The sequence below is a fragment of the Mesoplodon bidens genome, assembly GCF_964165515.1.
Source record: "Mesoplodon bidens genome assembly, chromosome: 6".
NCBI lineage: Eukaryota > Metazoa > Chordata > Mammalia > Artiodactyla > Ziphiidae > Mesoplodon > Mesoplodon bidens.
In genome coordinates, this window is record NC_138162.1 from 56,163,584 (window position 1) to 56,191,290 (window position 27,707).

The 27,707-nt window shown below is 38.1% G+C and overlaps 1 protein-coding gene across 6 annotated transcripts in view; it reads left to right on the forward strand.

Moving 5' to 3' along the window:
• ELAVL2 (ELAV like RNA binding protein 2) overlaps positions 1-26,660 on the forward strand; it is a gene marked incomplete at both ends in the record, with an annotated part of 72,194 nt that extends 45,534 nt beyond the window's left edge. For 2 of the 6 annotated variants that reach the window (XM_081237525.1, XM_081237527.1), the window contains 4 exons: positions 14,755-14,908; positions 18,109-18,334; positions 25,689-25,727; positions 26,330-26,660. In XM_081237525.1, the coding sequence (XP_081093651.1) occupies positions 14,755-14,908; positions 18,109-18,334; positions 25,689-25,727; positions 26,330-26,660 (750 nt within the window). The remainder of the gene's footprint in view (positions 1-14,754; positions 14,909-18,108; positions 18,335-25,688; positions 25,728-26,329) is intronic. The other 4 variants (XM_081237526.1, XM_081237528.1, XM_081237529.1 and 1 more) reach the window with 3 other exon arrangements.
• Between the last annotated feature and the right edge of the window lie 1,047 nt (positions 26,661-27,707).

The window sequence follows — 27,707 nt, forward strand, 5'->3', positions numbered from 1 at the left end:
AGTGTTCTTCTTCATTAACCAGTGTTCTTGGGGGAATTGTGAAATATGCATTGTCTGCAAACTACTCTGAAGCACAAAGTCAAATGAACTGTGAAGGTGAGGGCTAAAAACACCTCTTTCACCTTTGTACTTTGTTCTTTGAGTATTAAAGAACATTGATCTGCCAAGTGTCAAAGGGGATACTATTTGGCGGTTTAATTACAGCTAGTGAATGTTATTGATGCTATCAATCAGTGAGACCCAGGGAAAGGGCATGGTGCCAGACCATTCTGTGCTCCCAACAGTGTAATTAAATACCGTAGAACTGGATTCTCAAGGTAAAGTGAGGTCATCTGAAGCAGGGGAACACTTTGTCTTGCAACAAAGGTAAAGGTGGTTATCTCCTCCTTGCTGCCCCTCTTTACATTTCTGGAGGAGTTCTATGAATGGCAATGAATGATACAGTCTCTTCTTTGTGTACAGTTAAGGTTGTTGGTGTTTTCCTTAAAAACCCTCTCTCTTGTAAAATCTTCACAACTGTCATACAAAAGGCTTTAGGAGTACAATAATTACTTTCTGTTAAAGCTGTTTGGGGGAATATATAGCTCAGGTGTCTAATAGATATTTGGAGAATCAGAGATTGTCTTTGAATGAGACTATTAGTCCCGCAAATCAGCTCATTTAAAAAAGCTTTCCCCGGGGCTTCCCTGGTGGCGCAGTGGTTGAGAGTCCGCCTGCCGATGCAGGGGACACGGGTTTGTGCCCCGGACCAGGAGGATCCCGCATGCCGCGGAGCGGCTGGTCCCGTGAGCCTTGGCCACTGAGCCTGCGCGTCCGGAGCCTGTGCTCCGCAACGGGAGAGGCCACGACAGTGAGAGGCCCGCGTACCACATTAAAAAAAAAAAAAAAAAAAGCTTTCCCCATGATTATTCTCTAATGTCTAATCATGTTGAGAGAAAAATACCTTGGTAGGTTTGAAGTTATAAAACATTCAGTAATATTTCAGGGGTTATTCCTTTTAAATTATCTATTGAACACATTTTTCATAGTTGTATAACTTAGGTCAGGTCTACAAAATATATGTAGGTAAAACTTTCTTTGGCTCTGGGGAAGGCTTTTAATAACATTTCTATTATCCTTTTATTGTATGTTATACACACACACACACACACATATGTATCTGTTACACAAATCTCCATCTAGGCCTATTTGAGAGGTAAGAAATGCCATAGCTAATCCAAAATGTTTTCTGTTACTGCCTCTTTTTTTTTTTTTAATCGATGTATAGCTTATGATGATCAAGGCTTATTTACCAAAGACAGTCTACCCTTGAAAGAGATTTTGGTTTCCTAATTTTTTTTTTTTGAGAGTATAAGTGCATATACACACACACCAGATCCCTGGCAAATGGGTCAAAACAAGCCCTAAAACAATAAATCTTGGCTATTGTAGTATACTTGTAATACAGGTATGGGTTGCAGACTGTTTATATTTCTAACAGGTGTTTGAAGGGGGATTGTTGAAATAAACTATCTTATCCTTTGTTTAAAAAAGGAAGATTGTTAGAAATTTTCCTTCAGAAGTTTGAGGAATAATTTTTTAACATACATTAAAGGTTTAGTAAAAGAGTCTCATCCTATTACAGCCTTATTACATTATATGGAACTATAACAAGACCAGTGGTCAGTCCCCAAGTTTGTAGGGAAGATCATGTGCTTTAAAAGTTATTATGTTCATTATACATGTGCTTTCTCCCCTCCTTCTCCCCCACCCCAAAGGCAAAGATATCAACCATAATATTAAAAAATAATTAATTGCAAATTGTTGTAAGACTGTACAATCATGGTTATAGAATCTTGGATAGGGAATACCTGTGAGTAATTAATTAATTCTGGAGGCATTTTGAGTGGTTAGTATGTACCAGTCAGCTTTGCTAAAATGTTGGAACAGTGCTAAAATGTGACAAGGTGTAGTCTTGTCCTTGATGTCATTGTGTAGCAGGGGAGACAGCACTTGCTTTATGTGACCATTATTTGGATGTATGGTAAGTGAATGCAGAGTGCAATGGAAAAGGATATGTCACCAGCTGTTGAGAGGCCTCTGTAATGGTTTCAGAGATGATAGGGTTTTACAAAATAGGATTTATCAGGGAGAGAAAGAAGAAAGATATTGTACATGAAGGAATGTCTCATCCAAAGACACAGAGGCCTTTATGTGACATGTACTTTTTTGGAGGACACTTGCATCTAAAAACTGTAAGTGTGCTTGTTGTATCAAGTAATAACCTTCTACAAAAATGATTGGTAGAAAAATTTGATCCATCCTAGCCCCATATTTTACATTTATCCTTTTTAAGTGGAGACCTAATTTATAAGAGGAACTATAGGAATGAATGTGGGGCAGATTAATTCATTTGTTCATAGACATATCTGCCTTGTTTTGAAAAGATCCACTGTGACCTTTGAGACTCATTTAAGATATTTACAGATGGTACCAAGAAGAAATTTCTCTGTGGAGTATTTAGTGTACACACAGAGATAGAATCATTATAATTTCATTACAGTATGTATAAGTAGGTCAAAGAAGACTCGGATATCTGAGGTAACATTGCAGTGAAGCAGTTTTTTTCTTCTAGTTATAGAACAAAAGGAAACTTATTGTGGATGGTATTCAAATTAACTTTTTTTTAAATTGCCACACTGATTTTTGACTATTCTCCTCACCTAGCTTATGATGGAAAAACTATCTCAGTATTGTATATGTATATGACAAACACATATACATTTCTGTAACCTGTTACTCCCCTGCTTATAAAAGCTTCACCTTGACATTTAGGGTCTACCATTACTATTCCAGTGTTGTCATTGTCCTATAGAAATTTTTATCCTGTCACATCTGGGTTCTTTACCCTTGAAGATGCAAGTCTGATTCTTACCTCCTGCCTTGCTTGGGTCATCCCTGCCTATACTGCCTTATACCACCATCATTACTTACCAAGTTTTATTTGGCCAACAAAGCACTTATTTTTCGCTGCACGTTACCTTTCTCTCCTATTCGGTGGTCTGCTCTCTGAGGGCAGGCATCTTCATCTTCAGAGCACCTCACAGAAAACTTATGTTTTTGTCTGTAATTTCTGAATGAGGAAGTTTCTATTTATTGTTCACAAGAAAGAGTGGGAGACCTGCTCTATATACGCAAAGATGGGAAAATTCACAATTTAAGTGAAATTAAAAGTGAAACTGTGGCTTCCTGTTAGGTGTTAGGATTCAGTGAAGATACGGTCAAATGATGTGTGTATAAGGGACTTACCAGCTTTTTTTTCTTTTCTACAATAAATGAAGATTTAGCTGTTATTTTTTTACGTGAGATTTTCTACATAATGCACATGAGCCTGTGTTGTTGTCTATCATCTGTGTCTCTCCTGTATATTCTTTCTCTCTCAAACCTTAGATGGAGTATGTGAAAGTCCTAGAATGTGTAACCTACCAAAATTGGCCTGTTGAGAACCTTCTTCTTTTTCCACATGTTACCAACCAGTAAAAAAAAAAAACTAATTAGCTTTTATTCTTAAACAGCTCCAGTTTACTTATATCACATGTAGCATGTAGTCCCTTCTTTAGGTTTAACTTTCTAACTCAGCTGTTTAATCTGTTGACAGTGCCTTAGACACGCTAGATGCTCAAATACTACATAAATTATATTTTAAGTTTATTTTGGGGGGTAAATTTGTGACAGGTATCCTGATAGTATGGTTTTTGTTGGAGATTGCATCTGATCAAGTTTCAGAATCTTGAAAGAACCCTTAAGAGCTTTTACTGCAGAATAGCTTTCTAAGAATTGGGTGAGTACGGCTATTTTTCTATAAGCCAATTTAACTTGTATTGTTTCCAATGAAGCACAAAAAGCCAGATTGTTTGGACAAGCATCACACCTTCTAGTCATCTTGTCTGAGAGGTACTTCAGAAATAGCCCCTGCAGGAGGCCGTGGAATAGATTTACTCAGCAGGTATTGGAGTGCTTACTTGGTAGATGGGGCTATCCATACATACACACATATAGTCAGCCCTCGGGTTCACATCTGCGGATATGGAGGGCTGACTCTATTTGTTGTACTACGCTGTTTTATATGAGGACCTTGAGCATCTGTGGATTTTGGTACCCACAGGGGCTCTTTGGATACTGAGGGATGACTGTACGTATAAGAATAAGTTTCAACCCTCTAGGAGCTTAAAGCCTAATACTGTAAAAGCGTTGTAAGTGAATTGCAGTGCTCCCAGTTACTTGGGGGCAGCAGGGAGGCTCTGAGGCAGTCTGCTGCTCTGGTAGTGTTGGAGAAGCCCAAGCACATCTGGGTATTGAGTCCTAAGTACTGAAATTTCCCTTCTCTAAATCTCTCTAACGTCCTCATAGTATATTTAGTGAAAGTGTCTAAAATGAAAAATTTACAATTCTCCCTGCTAGTGTAGGAGTCTTAGTGTTTTTTCATAGTGTGAATTCACATTGAGTCATTAGGCCCTGGTTTCTTGGTGACTCTTGTAACCATCCCATATTCAGAAACATTCACGTAACCCTAATCTAACTTGATGTTAGGCTGTATTTCATGAAGTCCATTTATTGTGTCTACTACTGTCTACCAAAAAAGTATCCTGTTTCTCATTCTGCATTTCACATTAAGCTCTAAGAGACCTCTGAGAGGCAGTGAAGAAGTAGGAGGATTTGATATGTGGCAGTTTCTTTGGAGAAATTAAGTTGGCTTTTCTTATCAGTGCATTTAAATATGCTGGATGAGAATTTCCCGGCAGTCCAGTGGTTAGGACTCCACACTTTCACTGCCGAGGGCCTGGGTTCGATCCCTCCGGTCGGGGAACTAAGATCCCACAAGCATCACGGTGCAGCCAAAAAAAAAAAAGATGTTGGATGTTGACCCTCTGTATGACAGTAGGATGGTCTTTCCATCATGCTTTGTTTCTAAGATGGCCTTTCCATCATGCTTTGTTTCAGCCAGGCTTCAGGCTTTCCAACCTACTCATCTGCTGTTCTCTTAAAAAATACTTGTTTTGTAATATTGTAATTACAAACTTTATTGTAATGAGAATTTTGATAATAACTGCAATAGATTTGGAAGAAGCTTTACTTAATCTTTGAACCGTTTTTCTGTTAAAGTACATACGTCTTCCTTGTGCCAAATCTCAGAGATACTGGTAATATTTGAGTTTTTTTCTTCCATAAATTGGGGCCTCTGATAATAATAACCAATTAATACCCTGGTTATGAGGATCAATTGAATTAATAAATGTAACATACCCAGGACAGTACCTGGCACATGGTAAGCACTTAATAAATACTAGGAGCTATCATCATCTGTATTGTTACATGATTTTATGTATGTGAAATCATTATATTATGATGAAAACATTATTATTGTTCTCCAGCTCTATGCTCTTAGTTTTATCATTCTGTTTAATCATTGTAAAGTCACTGTGAGGTAAGGACTGTCATTAACATCAAATTACAAATAAAGAAATACACGCTTCAAAGGACCTAAGGAAATTATTCCCAAGTTATATAACTGGTAAGTGTCAAAGCCAAGACCTGAACTTAGCTCTGTGAGACTCCATGCCCTATGATCTTACTCCTTTGTAACTTTGGAGAGTTCTAGTACAAGCACCAGGTTCAGGCCACTAGTTCAAAATATGATCTCTTGTGGCCCAAATTTCACCAGTAATAGTGCATTCTCTTTTGCCATAAGCTTTTTGACCTAGTACTAAACTAACTCGTGTTTGCCTCAATTCCAGCCTATTCATTATTCATGTTACTTGACGTTTCTAAAGATTATGTGGCCAAAGAAACAGGCTCATTTCTCATTTTCGATATTAAAAGTAAGGGAATCTGCTTTCTTAACCACTATTGAAAACAACTTAATATAGACAAAGCAGGAATGGATTCTTTGGTGGTTACAGCTGAAACTCCCATCTATTTTTTTTTCCATGCCACTTTACTGTAATCACTTTCTAAAATTTTAATGAGCTAAGTGAAGGTATGGGATTGGAAATGGAATACGGAACATTTTAACTGACAGATTCCTGCTTAGACCTTGGAATGACTAATCCACCACCACTGCAGTAGTGGATATGATTTAACCACGCACCCGCATTCAGATGTCATATCCACTACCATTGCTCTACTTGTGTTTTATTTTTTGGTAAATTCTTTGCGTGCAAAGATCTTGAGGAATTTGTGGGCTCTCCAAGTTGCATTTCAAGAATATCTTTACCATGGACTTCCTGTTTGCTTTTACCAGCATGAGAGTCCTTGCTGAACCAACTGTGTACTACAGCCAAAGCAGAAGCAACAATAAAAGGACAGATACCTGCCAACTATGATAGTTTAATAAAAAATAAAGATGCCTGTCATGACAACCTATTTGGACCCTCATTTAATTGATGCACATGGATGAAACTGTTTTGGGTAACATTTAATAAACTCTGCTTAAGGTAATTTTTCAGAGGGTGTTTAAGATGTGTGAAAAGGGAAATTTAATCTGTCAAGTCCTCCATTTATGATTAGTTGTGTCATACAGATTTCACAACCAGCATACTTTTGTTTTCCTGTGGCTCTTTAGTTTTAGTATTGTTTTTAACAGTGTCATATATGATCACTTATTCTTATGACGTTACTTATTCTTAGCTTCATCTTTAAGTTGGATATAAGAATCACCTGCCTTGAATTTTATTTAATGATGTTGCACTAAAACTTGGAAATGATGTGAAACTGGGAAAGTCTCTCTGGTGTAAAACATCCAGTTGCTGTTTTCCCTTTATCTTAAATGGTACGTGATTCTTTTAAAAAAGAAGGTAAAGCGTGTTAGCCTCAGGATGTGGCCATGAAGTGCACTGCATGAGATCTTAGTTCCCTGACCAGGGATTGAATCCACGCCCCCTGCTGTGAAAGTGCGGATTCTTAACCACTGGACTGCCAGGGAAGTCCCAGTCTCAGGATTCTTAGTTTGATTTATTTTTTTCTCTTCAACTCCCCTCACCCCTATTAGATTTTTCTCAAATATCTCATAAATAATTCTCCTGAATAATTCTCAGGCACTACTAGTAGGAGAGATACAGTAACTGTCCTAAGGGAAAAACTCATTTGATGTATTTCAGATTTCCTTATGTATAAGAAAACATTTAGCAAAATTAAGGTTCTTTCCTTCTTGCATATCTTGTCTAGTATCTCCTTATAAATGTCTGATCATTTCTCTAGAAATTTGCATGATTTCAGACTGTATGTTGCAGCCAGTGGTGTAATGGAAAACCCGTTGACAAAGAGTCAAGACTCTGGTATTCTACACCCAACTCTTTTGCTCTGTGTCTTTGGACAAGTATGAAGTTTCCCCTTTTTTCTAAATACAAAGAGTTTGGACTGAATGATATCTGTATTTTTGCTCCAAAATTACGATACCCCCACCCCTGCAGCATATAACTGTGTTTAAGATTTCATTGCCTCTTGAGATTTGAATCCCCAGTTTACAAAATGAGACTTCATTTTTTTTTTAATGTTTAGTGGAATCTACAGTCAAGTATATTCAGAAAGTACCATCACATAGGATTTTTGGTATATTAGCAGATTGTGGCCTCTCCTAACTTTCTAGACAAGATTTCAAAAATAAAGTCTCCTCAATAAGTGTGTGATGATAAATCATCCTCATTACAATATATGTTTGGTAGGTACTAGGGTGAACAAAGAGGATAAAGACAAGGTTTCATATTTCAAGCAGTTAAGCCAGTCACAAGACACAGTAACAGATGAGTACATCTTGGTTTCCTCAGTATTTAAGAGAACAAGGCATATAATGCAGTGTGGGCACAGGTAAGGGGTACCCAGCTCAGACTAGAGTGGAGAGGATGGATGAGAGTTGACTTTAGAAACTAGGTGATGCCCATGCAGAGTCTCAAGTGATGAAAATTTAGATGACTGGAAAGAGCAGCTTACACTAACACAGGGAAGTGAGAGCAGGAAGCTCTGGGAACTACGGAAGGTTGTATGTGTTTATATAGAGAAGCTAGTCAGTACCCTGAGTATAATGGACTAAGAAACTTGAAATTAATCTTAAAGCATTAGGGAGTCCCTGAGAGGTTTTAAGCAGAGAATAACCCAATCAAATGTATTTTGTGATATCTCTGAACTTCTTGTTTGAATCAAAACAATCTTTATATAGACTGAAAGCATTCAACCAACCCAGTCTCAGTAAAATTTGAGGTTCTGTGTGTGTTTTCCATGGATGCAGTATTCTGTATTCTTGGAATACCTCTTAAAGGCAACTGCTCTAATCTACAATACCTTTACTAAGTCTTCTTGTTAGGTGTGATTATTCCTTTTATCTCCAGCACCTTTGCTAGAGGGAATCTTTAATTTCTTATGGACTTATTTCTGTATGCTTTGTTCTCTCAAGTTTACTCATTTGCAACCCTCTGTGAAACATGCTTGTCCTGTACAAAACCTAATCTTGGACGGATATGTGTATGTCTTGGTGTGTGTTTGAGACCTGTTCCTGATAGGGTTTTGCGTTTAGAAGTAGATCAAAGGACATTGCTTCCTTTTGGTGGGTTTTGAGGTCTGTGGCCTGAATTGTGGTTAGAGGTCACATCTTTCTGTGTGTTTCTGAGCTCTCTTGGAGGGTCCAATATAGCTCCCTGCCTGTAAAGCCTTGATGCTTTCACAAGACCTTTGCTACTGCCTGCCAGAGCTGGAGCTAATTTTTATTTAGCGATAGTATCATTTTCCTCAGTCCCATCAAGACTCCGTTTTTTGATATGAGCAGCAATTAACTCTCAGTTTAAATAGGCATAACTATGACCTTGTCCACTTCTTTCAGCTGAAGAGATTGAATGGAGCTTTTCAAAAAAAAAGTCTGAAGTGGCAAGTATCTAATTTTCAGGTTTAATGTTTGTAGTCCTGGGTCAGTAATTGACAAGTGATAGAAGTTGTTCAATGGTGATCTTGCCAGTGGGAGATTTTTCAGATGTCCTTAGTTTAATAAAGAAGAGATTGCTTTGTTCATTTATAGTCCTTATCACTTTAATCTGTTGGTATTAATGTCCACTGTCACTGATCATTGATGAAGCAGAGAGAATTGAGAGCAGTTGTATTTTTGGACAAAAGCATTTAGATGGACTGCTGATAAAGGGATATGCAGGGATTTTAAACTTTACTATGTACATGTAATAAAGTACCAATTCTTTCCATAAGATATTTTCATTTCTTTTAGTTCTGTGTATTTTGATTAACTTGTGTTTTGATAGCCCATTCTTAGTATATGTGTTACTTGTCCTTGAATGTTTAATGTATAATTAGTTTTAGTTGCTGATGAAGAAATGAGGTTTTAATTGCAAGGAACATACTGTGTCTCAAACTATTCCATTTTCAAGACCTAATTACTTTGATTACTCTGTTTTTATCTCCGTTTTGTCCAGTCTGATCTCATTTGTGAAGAACAGTTTGAGAAGCCATTGGCTAGAGCATTTATTTGTCTGGTACTTCTGATTGTCTCCCATCTTTTTCCCTTCAAGTAATCTCAGCCCTGCTTGTCTTTGTTTATTATATCACTTGTAGGGTTGTAAGGAATTCCAGAATAAACCTGAGTTTTAAATTGCTATCTTTGGAGTAGATTGGTGTTCAGTGTTGTACTTTCTGTATCATCTTTAAATATTTAAATTGCAGACTCTCTGGCTGCCTCTTAAATTAGATCCTTCACTTAGTAGTTTTGATATTTCATAACCTTGCTCCTCAGGCATTGAATATTTACCTGTTTAAATGGCAGTGAAAATGTAAAATCCAAACCTATCTATTAATCCAGTGAATGTAGATTGGAGAACAGCTCGCACTTGGTGAAAGAAGAAGCTATTTTGACCCCACTGGAACATATGCTGGAGGTTCATTGTATCGAAGTATTTCTTTTTTTTTTTTTTTAACATCTTTATTGGGGTATAATTGCTTTACAATGATCTGTTTGTCTCTGCTGTATAACAAAGTGAATCAGCTATATGTAGACATATTCCCATATCCCCTCCCTCTTGCGTCTCCCTCCCACCCTCCCTATCCCACCCCTCTAGGTGGTCACAAAGCATCTAGCTGATCTCCCTGTGCTATGTAGCTGCTTCCTGCTAGCTATCTTATTTTACATTTGGTAGTGTGTATATGTCAGTGCCACTCTCTCACTTCGTCCTAGATTACCCTTCCCCCTCCCCCTGTCCTCAAGCCTATTCTCTACGTCTGCATCTTTATTCCTGTCCAGCCCCTAGGTTCATTAGAACCATTTATTTTTTTTTAGATTCCATATATATGTGTTAGCAAACGGTATTTGTTTTTCTCTTTCTGACTTACTTCACTCAGTATGACAAACCCTGGGTCCATCCACCTCACTACAAATAACTCAATTTTATTGAAGTATTTCTGATAAAGAAGTTGCCATAGAACAAAACCATGTCTTGGGTCTTCTCCACGGGGTTTTATTTTAGTCTTGAAGAACCACAAAGATAGACTTAACACTTTGAGGTTTCAGGTAGCCCAAGAGTGGTTCTCTAGGTAAGTATTAAAGCCAGGCACCAGTTTGAGCTCCAGACCCACAGAAAAATCAGAGTCAAGAATTGCTGATAATTGCCAGATAGAAAATTTGGTCTGGAAACTGATTTGAATCTCCAGAGTAAAATACAAGTCCATATCCCATTGCAAGTCTTCTGCCTACTTTGGTCTAAGTATGTTTTCTGTTTATAATCCGTTGAGGTAGAAGAAGAGGAAGAAATACTTTCTGTTTCCTGGAAGGGAGGATGTTGCTGACAGTGATATCCTTGATAGAGAGGAGAGGGGTGGCTGCTTTAATCCCAAGAAACAATAAACGTATAGAGGGGAGACATAGCACATTGATCTGGGAGGAGAGAAGTTGCCCTTCCTTCATCTTTATTTCCTGGAAGTGGGCAAGGGGGAGTGGTGGTACGATGCTCATTTAATGGAATTCTAAAACTTAGAAAGTAATAAAACTAATTTCAGAATTCTTATTATGATGTGTAGTTTTTCCAGTTAATTGCAATTAGTGGCCACTCATTGTTTCTTGGGAAAAGTTTCTTTAAAATAATATTAATGGGAAAATAAAATAACTTGACTTAACCGTAATTGTTGGTGCCATCCTATTCTACTGTCTTCCCTCCTCAGTTTCACTGTGTGTGTGTGTGTGTTTAAGAAACAATCAAGATTAATTTAATTTTTCAAACTCTCAGAACAAGTGCACTGACGAGCTAGTTACTGTAATGTGGTATTCTGGCATGAAAACCGCACAAGGAGACAAGGACATGGGTTCAGAAGATCAGAATTTTAAGCCAGAGTTCAACACTTGTGTATAACCTTAGGAATTTTACTTACCTTGTCTATATCTGTTTCCCCAGCTATAAAATACTAATGTGTGCCCTCACAGGGTTGTGGTGAGGCACAAACAAAATACTGTATCTGAAAATGCTTTGCAAATGGTGAAGTCCCATAAGCCCCTAAGTGTAGGTTAAATGGAAATATTGTTACCACCATGAGCTTCTATACAGTCAATCACCCAGTCTGCCTCTGGTGATAGGAACCAGTTCTTTGACAAAGTTACTGAAAAACAATATTTTGAGAAGGTTTGTTATTGGTTCTTGGAGCCCTTTTAATGTAGCTATGTTCTAAAAATGTACCTGGGATTTGTTTTAATCAGGTGTCTTACCTTACATACAGACACATAAATGATTGTTATGAAGGAAGAAGTTTATACTTAACAGATCTCTAGAAACAGGAGGCACAACGTTCCATGCAGGGCCACATGGGCAAGCAACAGGGATGGCTAGGAGGCAGAGGGGAGAGGGCAGAGCATGGCTCAGAGCTTTTGTTGGGTCCTAGTGGAAAGCTAAGGACAAGGCAGGACAGGTACACTGAGTGTTGGGTAGTTTGAATAGTTTTGGAGGGCTCTGGTCTATAGGGTTGGTCTCTGATTGTAAGGTACCTGGCCCCAAGCTGATTTAGAGCAGGAGGAATATTGGCTTGATGTGAGGATTTGATAAAGGAGTTAGGGGTGTGGTCTCTGGATTGACTGGTTTGTGTATCAAAGGTACCTCACCAGGGAGTCATTTACTATCTCTAGATTTAGCTATTCCTGGGAGGGGCAGTCTCTCCAGGATCAAGGCCACAAATGCCAGAGCATCGAGAATACAGAAAATAAGAAAATATAGTCAATACAGGTTGGGAATTAAAGAAGCAATGTGAATTGAAGACCAGACACTGAAAGAAAAAAAAAAATGCAGATAACATAACTGACCCAAGTATGTTTTCAAGGCTTTTACATAAGCACTAAATATAAACCCGTTTTCCTAAATATATTTTAGGATAACTTTTAAAACACTCCACCCACACTCCTCTGAAATGCACAAAGCAGTGAATGTCACTGCGTGAGTAAATTATTCTGGAACACAGTAAGGGACTCAGGTTACTCTCAACTGTAATGGTCGAGGTCTTTACCTACATTCTCAGATGCATGTAGAGGTAAATATAGTGTAGTCACCTAGGTCTTTAGGCTCTGTGCTAATAGCAATTTAGGTGGATTAGAGATTATTTTATTATTCCTATTAACCAAAGAAGGTAAAATTTGTTCAAATTCAAGAGCCCTTAATGAATTAAACCTGGTTTTGAGCCCAGGCATATTGGTTAGAGAGGTGTCACCTTTGTTTGAGCTTGTGTTGAGGCTGCTTGCTTCATCAGTCATTGGAAGTAAACCTCCTAACTCTGAGCATGTGTAGATGCCTATTCTGTTGCCCATGGGGAGTGGCTCTTTATAAGGGGAACACTTCAGTCACACAATCTGGAGCAGACTAACAGCTGACTTGGTGAGAGCTCCCTGCCACTGAAATAAAGCCTTAGAGTCCTAGATTCTAAGGGTGTCTGAGTGGTGGGATTTTTAGCTTAACCAGGTAATGAAGGATTGTATTTTAGAAAAGAAATTGGGTGTTCATGTATTCACGTCACTGAATGCACATATAGTTAATTTGCTTTGTTTTTATCAGTTTTTAGCAGTCCCAAGATTAGACTCCATTTGAATTATTTTGAGCACTTGGAAATTTCTTTCATTTCTTAATTTTCACTTATATTTAAGTTCCCCAATCTTCATTGTTCTTAAGTATTTAGGCATAAAGAAAAAAGGAGTAGTATGTGAATAGTTATCTATCTTTTCTCCACCACTATTCCAAATTACCTGTGTCTGTAGTATAAGACAGTGCTAATGTGACTTCCAAATACAGCTTTTGGAACAGCAGGTGTAGTTTCACTTGTTATTGAGCAAACTTGTTGAATAAAGGGCAAGAGTATTAAATGTTAACACTATGGGGATTGGGGTGAAAGAGAGCAAGACCTTTATAAAACCTGTCTTTTTTTTCTGGAAAGGAAAAAATAGTGATAAACAGAGAACTGTGGACATAATTGAAATCATGGAGAAAATATTTGGTGTTTCATACCAAATATCAAAAACTGTTTAAATTGAAAAGGTATTTTTTAATTTTGTTCTGCAGTAAGCAGTGAGCCAGATTAAAGGTGGATACTAATGGCTACAATGAACAGGCAGAAGTTATCCTATCATGGTACTCCACCAAATCAAGCCCAGGAGTAGACTCATTGGCCATTTTTATGAATGGTCTGGCAGATGGGGTATACTGTGAAGTTCCTGTCCTAGTAGTCAGTCCAGAAGAGCTTACAGTTAAACTAAAGGAAATGAGGTCAAAATAGCACATGAGACTCAGCGCTAACTTAAAATTGGCAGAGATAGGTTATAGGCACAGAGCTATCGGTCACAGTTTGGGCAAGATCTAGATGACTTGATGAACTCTCCTTGAATGCTGTGTGCCTTGCAAACTGTTGTGGACCTACGGCATCAATGGGGTACTATCCTGGCTTAACTCAGCAGATATTCTAGCATGTGTGATGTGCTAAGATACAGTGATAAGAGAGACAGATACAGCTCCTTTCCTCCTGGAGTTCATGTAAAGAGTGTTGATGATAAATACACATGGACTTGTTGTCTCTTCCATCCTGGTAGAAGTTTGGACACTATATCTCAAAGATGGGAAGCTTTTTGAAAGGGTACCTAAAATGGCAGGTAAAGTCAATAAACCAATAGACGGACTTAAGACCTTTTGAAAATCAAGATTAAAGAGATATGTGGACAAGAAGACAGTAGGCAAAGGATAAGGGCAGGTACAGTTCATTCATACTTCAACTTCTTGCAGTTTAAGGGCGATAGCTATTTTCGAATAAATCAAAAGGATGTACTTATAATAAATTCTTCAGAAACTTTATACCATCACCCCCAACCCCTGAGATGGGAGAAGCGCAAAAAAAGTTCACACAGATGTGTCAGGTGAATTTAGAATCTTTAAGCTTGGTCTTCTGATTGAGCCTAAATCCCTAGTTTAGGGGGATTTCCCCCCTCAAGGATAACTTACTACCATGAGTCGTACTGTGCTATGTGCACTATTGGTCTGTTTTGAACACTTACAAAGCTAGGGGTAAATACTGTCTTCTCTCCATGCAAGGGAATGGCGTTTCTCATTTGTCGAGAATTTCTCCAGAAATGAAACAGTTCACTCTGGACTTGCTTGAACTTCAGTGCTTGTTGTGTACTTCTAATGCAAAAGCTGCTAACTAACTTGAGGCAGTTTTTGGGTTTTGAAAGGGAGGTCACTGAGTGTGCATATACGTTTCATTGCTCTTTTCCAGGTTTCCTATGCTCGCCCAAGTTCAGCTTCTATCAGAGATGCAAATTTGTACGTCAGTGGACTTCCGAAAACAATGACACAGAAGGAGTTGGAACAACTTTTTTCACAATACGGACGCATTATTACTTCTCGTATTCTGGTTGACCAGGTCACTGGTAAGTAGGCAGCTGCTCTGGACAATCTTTTCTGCTCTCCGACTGAAATATTTTGCCTTCCCATACAGAAGTCTTACCTCTGGAACACATCAAAGGTATATGTGGGCCAGAAAATGCAGTTTTCTGCTGGGACTGTTCATAGATATGCATGGATAAGAATAGATTGTGGAGTGTAGTGAGCAAGCTTGAGTCATTTCCTCCGCAAAGGTGCAGGTTTGGAGTATGTTTTGTGGCTTATAATAAATTTATAAGTATAATTATTACAGGTAAGTTATTACAAATAATTATTACAAATTAATCTTCATTTCCAAGCTGCTGCATGAAAAAAGCTCCCATCCTCCTTATAAAGTACTAGTAAACAATCTTATTTTTGTGAAAAACATAGTTTAATGCAGCTGATTCTCCAGGAGTAGATTACACTACATCTACACTGGTAATTGCTGTTAAGGCTATTTTTCAGGTCCATGCTGTGTTGTATAGGCATGTGTAAGAGTTTAAAATTTTGAATGTTAAAAATTTATTTTATCCCTTGTATTACTTTTAACCAATCCAAAATAAGAAGACTAATATGTTTATTAAAAATTTTGTATGTAAGGGAGCTAGCTCTTCTGCTAAAGATTTTAGTTAAAGAAAAACTAGCAATATAGATTTGACTATGGATCTTAAAAATAAGGCACCGGCATTTTTCTATTGTAAAAACAATATTCTTTTTAAAACATAATGAAATTAGGGAAACATGATAAGGAGGGGAAAAAATAACCTATAGTGCCATATACTCAAGTAGTTAGGTTTTTCTTTTTTCTGTGTGTTTCTTCTTTCTCCCCTCCTTCACTCTCCCTATTTTCTCTCTCTCCTTTCCCATCTCTCTCTCTCTCATAATTATTGTACCAGTGGAGATAGTTGTACATTACAATGTGTGATTTTTTTTCTTTTTAAAGAAACAATGGACCACAGAGTAAAATCAGGCCAAGTTTTAAATTCTTCAAGTGACGATCAATTTAGTTGATCTGAATTTGATCAGAAGCAGCTTATGTTATGCCCCTCTGTGCTGTTAGTTAACCTCTTACAGAGTCTGAATACCATACTTCTGAGTTCTGAGTAAAGTGATATCTACCATCATTCACATACTTGGGAGAATGGCCTGTAGGTTTTGCTGTATGGAGAAAATTTAGTCCAGTGAGGGTATATAAAAATGTGGTCTTTTCTTCTTAGCTGCATTTTGTAATTATCATACATTCTATCACAGTGTGTTGTACAACACAGACTGCTAATGGGGTCAAATAGAAATCCAGGCCTAGCAATCTAGATATATTTGTTTAGAGCAACAAAAATGGCCTGATATTTTGTTCATATTATTCATGCTTTTTCATTCATTCATTCTCAGTGAGGACTTATGAATCAAAAGTAGATTTCTTTCACCTGTGATACAGAAAGCCCATCTCTTAACTGCAAGTCCATCCTGAGTATGTAGGCTCACAGGTGGATTTATCTCGCCACCTCTTGGTTTAGTCAGTGGTTCTCATGTGTGATTCTGCACCTGGAGCATCAGCATCCTCCTGGAACCTCCTTAGAAATGCAGTCTTGGGCTCCACCCAAACCTAATGAATAAAACTCTCAGAGTGGGCATTTTACCAAGCCCTTTGGGTTATAGTGATGCATGCTCAGGTTTGAGGACCATAGGTTTAGATGACTCATCCTATATAGAGGCCATTTCGTTGCTTATCTAATGCTTTCCTTAAGTCAAGTCCTAGGGGTTATTCATTCTTAATAGATAACTGAAAGGATAGATTTGCTGTCATTTCACCATTTCATCTTTATACTTAAGACTTACAGAGTGAAATTATCCACTTTACCTAAAATGAAAAATCCTGCAATTTTGTTATTCAGCCATCAGGTGGTAATAATGTGCAGCAGGTATAGCTTAAATAGGAAAGGTGAAGTGATAGGGGCTGTCTGAGGTAAGTGTATATGGAAAAAATGCCTCATCTACCTTAGAGTAAAATTCTAAGCCATTCAGCTTACACAGTATTAATTGTAAAGCAAGCAGACCTTTATTCTTTTTTAAAGTTCCTATAAATCATAATGGTCTAGTGCATTTTCTTAGCCTATCTTTCTTAATAACCTCTCAGTCTTTTCTTCAGTGACATACTCTGAATCATCTAGGCTTTTCTCACTGCTAGTCTCAAGCTGGTACTGCTACTACCAATTTGCTTGCCAAGAAAGTCTTTCCCTACAACTACTGCTCTCATGATGGCCAGCTATGGCCACCCCAAATAGCCTGTTAAGCTAATTAAATGGAATGAGTTGGGTTTCCTGCTACCATTTCTCAAAAGCTGGACAGGTATTTGGCCATCCCTCTGCCTTCCTCCATTCTTGTCTCTTAGGGTGGGGAGAGCGGGAGCCAGGGAATGACATTCTGTAGTCAGAAGTAAATGCTGCCAAAGAAAGAAAGCTTTGAGGCTTTACTTCTATCTTATTTATTTTTAAACTCTACCTCCTCTTTCACCTCTTTTTCTCCATGTAATGTTATTTCTCTAATAAAGAACAGCCAGTTAAAAACAGTGGGGGAACTTCAGGGAACCAGAAAAGCCTCTTCAGACATTTTTCTTAAAGGGTCGGTTTCCTATATAATATGATTAAGTAGAATTATATTGTTTAAAAATGTAGCTGAAATATATTTTTCTACCACTGTGCATATATTTTTAGCATAGCTTTTTAGCATTTTTAGCAAATGTCTGTTTCTGTTCTCCTTGTTACAAGAAAAAGAGCTACTGTGCCCATCATTTCTGAACTGTTTGTCCAGTAGCATAATTTGAAAAGTACAAGTCAGGCATACTGTTGACTTTATTAAAGAGTGTGAGTGCATGAGAGGGAGAGAAGAAGGTGGGGAAAGGAAACATGGATATGCTTGTGTGCTTTCTTCTTCTTCTTGGCTTATTGGTAGCATGTGGTAATGGACTTTAAAATGCGTTAATTTAATTTAATGCATTTCATGTATTTAAAAAAATACAAAATTGTAATGCTATACTGAATTGCTACTAAGTCAAGGTAAAACTTTTCTCCTCATGTGATTTTGTGGCAGATGTTATATGTGGGTGAAAACATGTTCTTGAGAAGGAAAAATTAATTTATCCTTTCTTCTCTCCCTCCTGTCTCCTTCCACTCCCTCTTTCCCAAATCCTTACCCACATCTACCATAGGCATATCAAGGGGTGTAGGGTTTATTCGATTTGACAAGCGGATTGAGGCAGAAGAAGCTATCAAAGGCCTAAATGGCCAGAAACCTCCTGGTGCCACAGAGCCAATCACTGTAAAGTTTGCTAATAATCCAAGCCAAAAAACAAATCAGGCCATCCTTTCCCAGCTGTACCAGTCTCCAAACAGAAGGTATCCAGGACCACTAGCTCAGCAGGCACAGCGTTTTAGGTAAGTCTGGTCTGGTTCTTAATGCCCAGCTACTCAACTCAGAACTCTCAGGTTCACTGTCCAGTACTTTTACCGACAGGGTCTCTGGTTTGCTATTATTGTTGTTTTCTTTCTTTTTCTTATGGGCACAGAGAAAACCTACTTGGGGAATAGTGTCTGTTGCAAATATCCAGGGTGGGGACAAAAGGACAATAACCTACAGCAGTGGTTCTCAGCCAGGAGTAGTTTTGCCCCTCTGGGGGCATTGACAGTGTCTGGAGACGTTTATGTGGGCACAGCTTGAGTGGGGCGTGCCACTAGCATCTAGTGGGAGAGGCCAGGGATGCTACTCATCACCTTGCATGTACAGTTATAGCCCCCAACAACAACAGATTATCTGGCCCCAAACAGCAGTAGTACTGAGGTTGAGAAACCCTGACCTGCAGAATGCTGGGGTCTTAACTGTTTCCAGTGCTTTCAAATTCCCCTTTTTAGTTTTTTTCTTGATAAGATCTTATTCTTGAGTTTTAATTTTTAGGTCAAGCTCTTTCAGTTACTTTGTTTTATAATATGTGCACCACTAAGGGTACCTAACTTATGTGATGACATTACGTTTTTATAAATAGGTTCTTCTTCCCTTTTTAAATTTTTATTCCTTGCAGTTTAGAGGTTGGCAAACCCCTGTAAAGGCCCAGATAGTAAATATTCTAGGCTTTGTGGGTCATGGTCTCTGATGCATGTCTTTTTTTTTTTTTTTAAACAACTCTTTAAAAATGTAAAAACCATTCTTAGCTCCTGGGCTGTAGAGAAACAGATGGCAGTCTGGATTTGGCCCGTGGGTGGTAGTTTTCTAACCTCTGTATAGTCCATAGAATGACCATGCATTTTTAGCCCAAAGAGGATATTCTATCTCATAGACGGGTATAAATATTCTAATTTTTCAAATTTTATTCTAATACTGGGGCAACAACCAGATTAAGTCATTAAGTCACTTAAAAAAAATCCCTAATCTGCATGTGAGAAGAATGGTGACTTTTAGATGTTAAACAAAACACAGAGACATAAACATTTTTTATTTTCCGTAACATTTTTAATATCCTCTTTGGCCATATGGTATACTGCAGCCATAATGCCGTGTAACCTCCATGCTAGTATTTTTTTGTTTTGTTTTTTATCACCAGTGAATATCAATTTTATTTCCTTGCTGGAGCAGAATAGTTAATTACCAAAAATATAATCACAAATTTAGCTTAATAAAGAGTTATATGTTTTCTAGCTTAAATCATGTGCATTTTTTGATTCAGGTGTTTTAGAGTGCTGAAGAGAGTAAAGATAAAATTAGTAAAATATCTCCTTTAAAAAAAATTATGTCACCTGAGGTATGAGAAAGATTTTCCATAAACACCGTGTTCATTTCCTACTTAGGGTGGCTTTTGCCTTGGGAGAAGAGGGTTTACTGTCAGAGGCTCCATTTGGAACTGTTTGACTTGGTACCCAGTTGACTAAGCCTTGTGTTCACTTCACTCTCTGCTTTAACTTTGTAAGGTTTAAAAAAAGCATTGGTAGAAAGGAAACACTGCTACTTTTGACTGTGGTGGTTGGTGATTGGGCTGGAGGAAGACATGCATGGGGCTGCTTGCTGCTTGCCATTGCGGAGAAAGAAATTTCACAAAGCCATTTCTTAGCTCTGCCTGTAGGTTTCCTGTGTGGCATCTTAAGTGAGTAATATTTTTTTGCAAATTTAGCACAGACATGCATGAAGGAATTTTAGAGGCGTTTCCTAGGCAGCCTATCCAGTTAACTTCAGAGCTCTTTGGAGCCTAGAAAAGAATTTTGAGCTTAGGTAGAGGAAAGTTCTTTGAAACTTACTGGTTGATTTTAATACTGTGAAAACACAAGATGTTTGATGTTAGTAGAAAGCTGTATTAGTTTAAATTGTTATTTTTGGTGTTTCCCAATTTAACCTCTGGTTTTTGTTTTATGGTAGTTATTGAGTAAAACTGTGCTCTTAAAATCAAGATTGAATTCTGAGAAAGATTGAGCAAGAGGACTGAAATGATAGGATCTCCAGGAGAATGCCTGATTATTGAAATGGCAAGGCATGTAGGTGACTCAAATACTAGGTTGTTGATAGCTATTTTATCTGCTCTCAACTTCATCTAGCCCCCTCCCTGCATGCTTTTTTTTTTAATTGGGTAAAGCTTTACAGGATGTTCTGATGATCAGATTTAATATTTAAAAAATTATCTTCTGCCCATTCTGTGCTTTTATCTTTTAGTTCCGTATGTAATTAACTTAGCGATTCTTCCTTTCCTTATCTCCTATAAAAAGAAATTTTGGAAAAAGGGAATAAGAGTTGTCTGTTTTAAGGGAAACTTGGTTTCAGAAAATGGGGAAGAAGTTTATTGTACTTTCAGATTCTTAACTCTTGTCTCCGTCACCCCACTTCTCATAATCCATCTTCAGATAGTAAATTATGAACTAGTCTTTGAGCTCAATGAAGGTGTTTGGTTTAGATTCAGTGTTACAAGAAATTGAGAACCTTTATTCCTAGATTTTAAGTTTAGCCTGTTGTGTGTTTGGTTGCTTTTCTTTAATATCTTTGAACCTGGTCTGTCATTACCTTGATTTTTTCCCCCTTATTTTATTGAATTAAGGTTGAATCTTCTTTCATCTCAGAAAGACTCTTGAATTGAAGGACTGGCTTGCTTTGTTGGTATTTTGCTCTTCTGTAGTTCAGGCCTAGGTCATTACCTAGATCTTTTGTCTCTAGTATCTGTGTTCTAATGCTCTCAGCCTTGAGTTTGTCACCTTCCTGCGGACACTTAAAAAATTTTGCACTGTGTGTTTTTATGTTGTCATAGTGCCTCGGGAGTTGAGAGAGATTGGCGAATACAAGTTATAAATATTAATAGCCAAGGATGTTTTTAATATTTATGAAATGTACCTTATCTTTTAAGGTTAAAAAAATTAAAATCCATGTAATAAGAGTTAAGTTTAAAAGTGGACTTGTGAGGTTTATGGCTCAGTCAACCCATATGAATAATTAGAAAGAGAATTATTTTAACATGAGCACTAATATGCTTATTTAATTGACTACAGTTTTCAAAATAAGACCGGCCTTGTTTATTTGGATGGATAGTGTAATTCAAGCCCCTAAGTATGTTCTTGGGACATGGTATCTGAATTAAACTTACAGCCAAATTTTTTTCATCTCTCTTCTTGTGGAGCAGCCTTAATTTTATTAAATGTGGTCTAGTCTAATGGCTTGTGTGCCTGCTTCTATAATAAGCCTTTATGCATTTTTAAAGGAGCCTTTTAAATCAGCACTTGAGTTTCATTTAAGGCATGTACTGGTTGCACGATCACAATTTACTTTGGGAAGAAACTGGTATCAATCCTCCCGAATAATTTTTTTCCTCTGTTTAGAGGAATTAGATAAGGAGATGAGTTGATGATCTTGTTGTGGGTTAACTTCAAAGCAGATCTTGGTCGGTGATCTTTAGTGAGGTTTTGAGAACCATTATTTGTAGAGTTCAGAGTTTTATTTTCTTACCCATTAGTAATCTCTCTGTATATTTTTATTTCTCACTTTGACTGACATCTCCCCTTCTACCTGCGTGTAGGCCCTCCCATAGTCTGTCAGCTAAATTTCTTGGAAACTGGGCAGGTACCTTCTTTTCACTCTCTACTTATAAGCATCTAGCTTTGAAATGGGAATATTCTATTCAAAATATTGCCCACTTATAATCAGAAACTAGGCATGTAGTCATAAACTATATGCACATGGGGGCTTGTGCTATTATATTCATTAATTCATAAACCCTAATCATACACAGAAAACAAAAATAAGGATGAAATAAACAATATATCAGTGTTTTGCTAATCATGCTAACTGGCTCATTTTTCACTTACATAATATCTTAGTAAATAATATACCTTTAAAGCAAGAGTCATAAAATTATGATCTTGATAATTTGGAATTTCTTGTCTGAGTTCATGTGAGACATGTTAGATTATTTTGTTTAACCTCATAGTGTAGCGTGTACTAGGAGTAGGAGAGGGAATCAACTCTCCCTTTTCTTATTTACTTGGGCTTTCCTTACTGGTGTCATCCTCCCTCTGATGATGGTGATGATGATTTGTTGTTTGCAGGAATCTTTTTAAAACTACCTCTTCTCTGAGGGTTGTTTTAATTAAATCTAGGTTTTCCAATCTAATCCTTCAAATCCACTTAACGTGTTATTTGTAAAGTGGATTATGCCCATGCTAAAGAACAGGTGACTGTGTCACTTTCCCTTTGAGGACTGCTCAGTCTTCCCTCAGGAAACTGTGTGATGCATGGGGACTGAGTGAGGGCTTTGGATGCAGTGCATTTATTCAATATGAGTAAAGAATACTTTATTTTTAAATTAGAAAAAATTTTTATTGGACACTTTAATATTTATTTGCCATACAGCTGTATATCGTCACACACACCCCTCCTAGGTCATTCTGGAGGCTATTAACTTGGTCTCAGTTAAAAATTGGCTTCTGTCATTAAATGATCACATGCAAAAGATGGCTGTCCCTGAACTCTGGACAGACCCAGAAAAAATGTGTAATTCTGGAGAGTAATAGTGGTCCTTGTGTCTGAGCTAACTGCCTAAGTGACAGTTTTCCAACTTCTACAAGGCTTGGGGTACATGGTGCCCTAGTGGAGCACACACTGCCTTCTCCCAGCTCCTGTGGGTGTGTGGCACTGAGAGCAGGGTAAACTGCTAGGTCCAGCTGTGGCCGGCGGGGGTTTTCAGTGTTGCCTGGGGTCCTGTTTCTTAGGTGCCATGTTCCTCCTTGTTGATGGGAGAGGAGGGAGGGGCAAGGAGAGCAAAGAGGGAGAGGGAGAGGCAGATAACTTGGCTTGAATTCCATAGGACTGAATTTTTTCTAAAGTGAATATTGAGTGAAGATACCAATGGGCAGGATCATGGTATCACACAGGATTTCACAGGTAGGGCAAATATGAGGCTCATTGAGAGGGTCCTCAGAGATCCTAGTATAAAAGTCCTAGGCCTCCTGCCTGGAGAATCCTGGGGTGGAGAGTGAGAAATGAGATATCTCTCCTTTTAACACATGTAATCCACTTCTGGGGCAGTTTTGGTTTCTACCCTACTTAGAAAATACTGAAAACTTGCTTAGGAGATTCTGTCTCTGGACTTTTGGTTAGTGTCCTAAGCTGGTGGTGATAGAGTCTGCACAATTAATGGGCAGAGATGATGTGACTCTGTTTTGGTGTTTCTGCATCTGAGCCTTTGAGTACTTTGGAAGCAGACCTCAATATGCTATTCTGTTCTACTGGTGTCATATGCCAAATGCATTCTGTATTGATCATTCAGCAATTCTATGAAATTATCTGTATCAGATTACTTTATTGTTGATGATACTAATTTGTTTGCATCCTTATTTCTGGTATTTGTGGCCTCTACTTTGGAGTATAAGGGTATGGCATCTTTGACTATACTCATTACCTCTGCACAAAACAAAATCCTCCTCCCACCTGTGTACTTTTCCCATATATGTGCTCTCTCCCTTGCATGTGCAAACAGGCTCCCCAGCCTGCCCTCCTGATAGTTCTTACTCTGGATTAAGTAGTTAAGGGTAATGTTAGTAACCTCAATGCTTTGATTCAGTCAACAGATGCTAATTGTAAACTTGTAGTGACCCAATCCGTCTGTGCTCCATGATTAGTGGTACAATGAGTAATGAACTTGTCCCTGCTCCTGAGAGGGTAGAGGGACAAGGCACACACCACACACAGATGAGGCTCCTTTGTCACTGTGATTTGTTCCTTTTTTTTTTTTTTTGTAGTACTTTGCATTACAATCAGCTCGGTTCTTTTCAATTTTACGAAACACACAGATGTGCAGAGGTAATTGGGAATAGGAACCTGTGAAGATTCTTTGTCCAATTCTGAAAGACCAGAAGGAGGTGTCTTGGGGCTTTTATAAAACTAGGAGGAGTTGCTTTCTCATGTGTGCTCTAGCCTCACTTGAGGCCACAGGTTAGACAATAAGGTTGAAACATTTTTCAGACTTAACCGTTTGGGACTTCCCTGGTGGCGCAGTGGTTGAGAGTCTGCCTGCCGATGCAGGAGACACGGGTTCGTGCCCGGTCCAGGAAGATTCCACATGCCGTGGAGCGGCTGGGCCCGTGAGCCATGGCCGCTGAGCCTGCACGTCCGGAGCCTGTGCTCCACAACAGGAGAGGCCACAACAGTGAGAGGCCTGTGTACTGCAAACAAACAAACAAACAACAAAAAACAAACAAACAAAAAAACCCTTAACTGTTCATGGCTGTTAAAGAAAATAATGTTCCTCTGACCCAGGGTCTTAGTGTTGAACATTGTGGCAGTTGAGGTATTCAGTTATGCCTCCCTCCTCTAAACACACATCATTGATTGGCACTCATTGCACAAATGTGGAACATCGGAATGGTCTCTTTGAAACTGATAAAGCTAGAAGAATCAAGTGCTTAAAACATCAATTTAATTTTTGAAACAGGAAAAGGGTAGAGAGTTTTAAAGAGTACCCACCCACCGCCATCTACTTCATAAAAAAGAAATTGTTAAGAGAAGCTCACTTAAGTTTGTTTCTATCTACCTGCTTCTTACACCTTGAGTAGTGGGACTATACTTCTTGTAGAACAATCAAAATAAGCATCAGACTGCAGTCTGAAGTCCTTGCTTTGTTGCTCAGTGAGTCTGTCGTCTTAGGTTCTGTGGACCTCAGCTGAATACATTGAGCAATGGGAGGTTTAGCTGAGGTTGTCTATAAGGTTCTTTGTACCTATACTAACACCACTTTGATTTTAAGAAATGAAAGTCCTTTGTATTCGGGGGGTTGAAGGGAAATTTATGGAATTCTGTGTAAACTGCAGAATTTGAATACCGATGCCACCATTTACTAACTCTTTGGCCTTGAGCAAGTCCCTTAATCTGAGTGCCTTATGATACTCAGGAACTAATCGCTCTGAAAATTAAAAATAATATAAGGACATGTAGGTGCATGTGGAGTGCTTAGAACTTGCCTGCAAAAGGTGAGAACCCAAATGTTAAGTATTCCAGAGCCTCCACATTTCCTCTTGAAAGGGTTTCCTCAGATGACCACCAATGATTTCGCTGACCCTTGTAGAGATAAACTGCATCCATTGGAAGAGCTACTGTTTTATGGCAGTGGGTACCATCCTCTCAGAAATGTAAGAAGACCCACTGTTTTGAGACTTCACATACAATTAATATACAAACATCCCCTTGGAAGATGGCAGTAACGAGCCCAGCTTTCTTGGACATCAAGGGGAAAAATTAAAAACTGAAGTTTGCTAAATGTGTGTTTTGCAGGTTGGACAATCTGCTCAATATGGCTTATGGAGTAAAGAGGTAATGATAGAGGTTCATGATAATCATAATCCCTTCCCATAATTGACTAGTTTCTTTGATTTGGGGAGTGACACCCTTCATAAGTTTGTGTTGGGTTTTCTTTTGCATGTACAACCTAGTGAGAAGCTGTTTTTGAAGCACGGTTGACTCAAGGAATATTGTCATACCACTGGATGCCACCTGGCCTTTAAAAACCCCATTATTTGTTTTCTCTTGCATTGCGACGTTATAGCATGTTTCTGTCTGTGTTGGTCCTTCTTGCCCCCAATCCTGCTTAAGTTCATGAAGCCAGTTCCAAATTTATTTCTTTGCTATTGTGAGTAATATTTTTCAATACAGTATATGTGGCCATTTCATAACTTATTAATACCATGATACTATAGCATGCCACTGCAAGCCACACACCGACTTTGGTTGAAACTTCAAATAGTTGTATGTATCTGTTGTGGGGAGGGGAGTTACCGAAACTCTTGGGATGGGAAAGGGGAAAGAATTAAGTCCACTGCTGTAACCAACCTCTGTTTCTATTTGTGCGTGTGTGTGCGTGCGTGTGTGTGCGTGTGTGTGCGCATGTGTGTGTGTGTTTCTCCTATTTTGTTTAGTAGGTTTTCTCCAATGACCATTGATGGAATGACCAGTTTGGCTGGAATTAATATCCCTGGGCACCCAGGAACAGGGTGGTGTATTTTTGTGTACAACCTGGCTCCTGACGCAGATGAGAGCATCCTGTGGCAAATGTTTGGGCCTTTTGGAGCTGTCACCAACGTGAAGGTCATCCGTGACTTTAACACCAATAAATGCAAAGGTTTTGGATTTGTGACTATGACAAACTATGATGAGGCTGCCATGGCGATAGCTAGCCTCAATGGATACCGTCTGGGAGACAGAGTACTGCAGGTCTCCTTTAAGACAAACAAAACGCACAAAGCCTAATGAGCTCTTGTCCTCAGTCCATTTATATATGAAAACTATACAACAAAGGCAAGTTAAGAGAAACTTTATACATTAGTAAATGTCTTTGTAAGTCAGTGTTGAGGTGGGGATAAAACGACTACTTAGCATCCTAAGAAATATGTGAGATTTTTTATTGCTAGTATTTGAATTAAAACTTCTTAAATATCTTTTATGTTTGAATATGGACAAGAGGTACAGGGTTTTTACCTGTCACATTGCATTCTATTGCCTTCTTTGAAGAAGGTGGACCTTTTAAAGTGTTTCAGCTAAGGGAAGACATTTCTTTTTTTTTTTTACATAACTGCCTTGAACCTGTGAGTAAATATTGAGGCTTTGTGTTGTAATTCTTTAGTTGGTTGTGTCTTCCCCCCCCCCCCTTTTTTTCCTTTTTCTGATTAGCTTTGTGTTTGGTTTACATTTAAAGCATTGCTGTTATGTCTGAGAAAAGTATTTTGAAGTTTACATTTTTATTTATGAAGTTAAAAACAGTATTTATTTTGTAATTATGATTTGGGTTGGGGAAGGGGGGCTACATTATAAACGCTTATTGTAAGAATACTGGAGAACTTTTCGTAAAGCAGTACCTTGCCAAAGAGATAAGAGCCTCTTTGATGTGGGTTTAAAAAAAGCATCTATTTTTATAAAAAAGAAAATTTGGAGAAACTTTTTACTGGTCCTGGAACAAATATTTTGACTTGAATACTTTGAGAAATCTCTTCATATGACACCTAGTGAGCTTTTAAAATTTACCAGGAAATTTGCAGCGGTTGGAAAATTTAGAAAGATTTATGATGTAGAAAATACTTTTGAGATCTTTGTATGAAAGGAGTAGAATCAATGGGGGAAACACTGCTGGTTTCGTTTTTGTAATCACCAGTGGAGCGTCTGATCATCCTGGTTATTATGTGATAGGTGGCTCACATTGATTTGTGATTTTGAAACAAATAAAAAAAATTTACAAAAGAATATATAAGAGCAGGCAAGAAGTTTAAATTACCACGAGATGGGGGAAAAAAAAATCTGTTC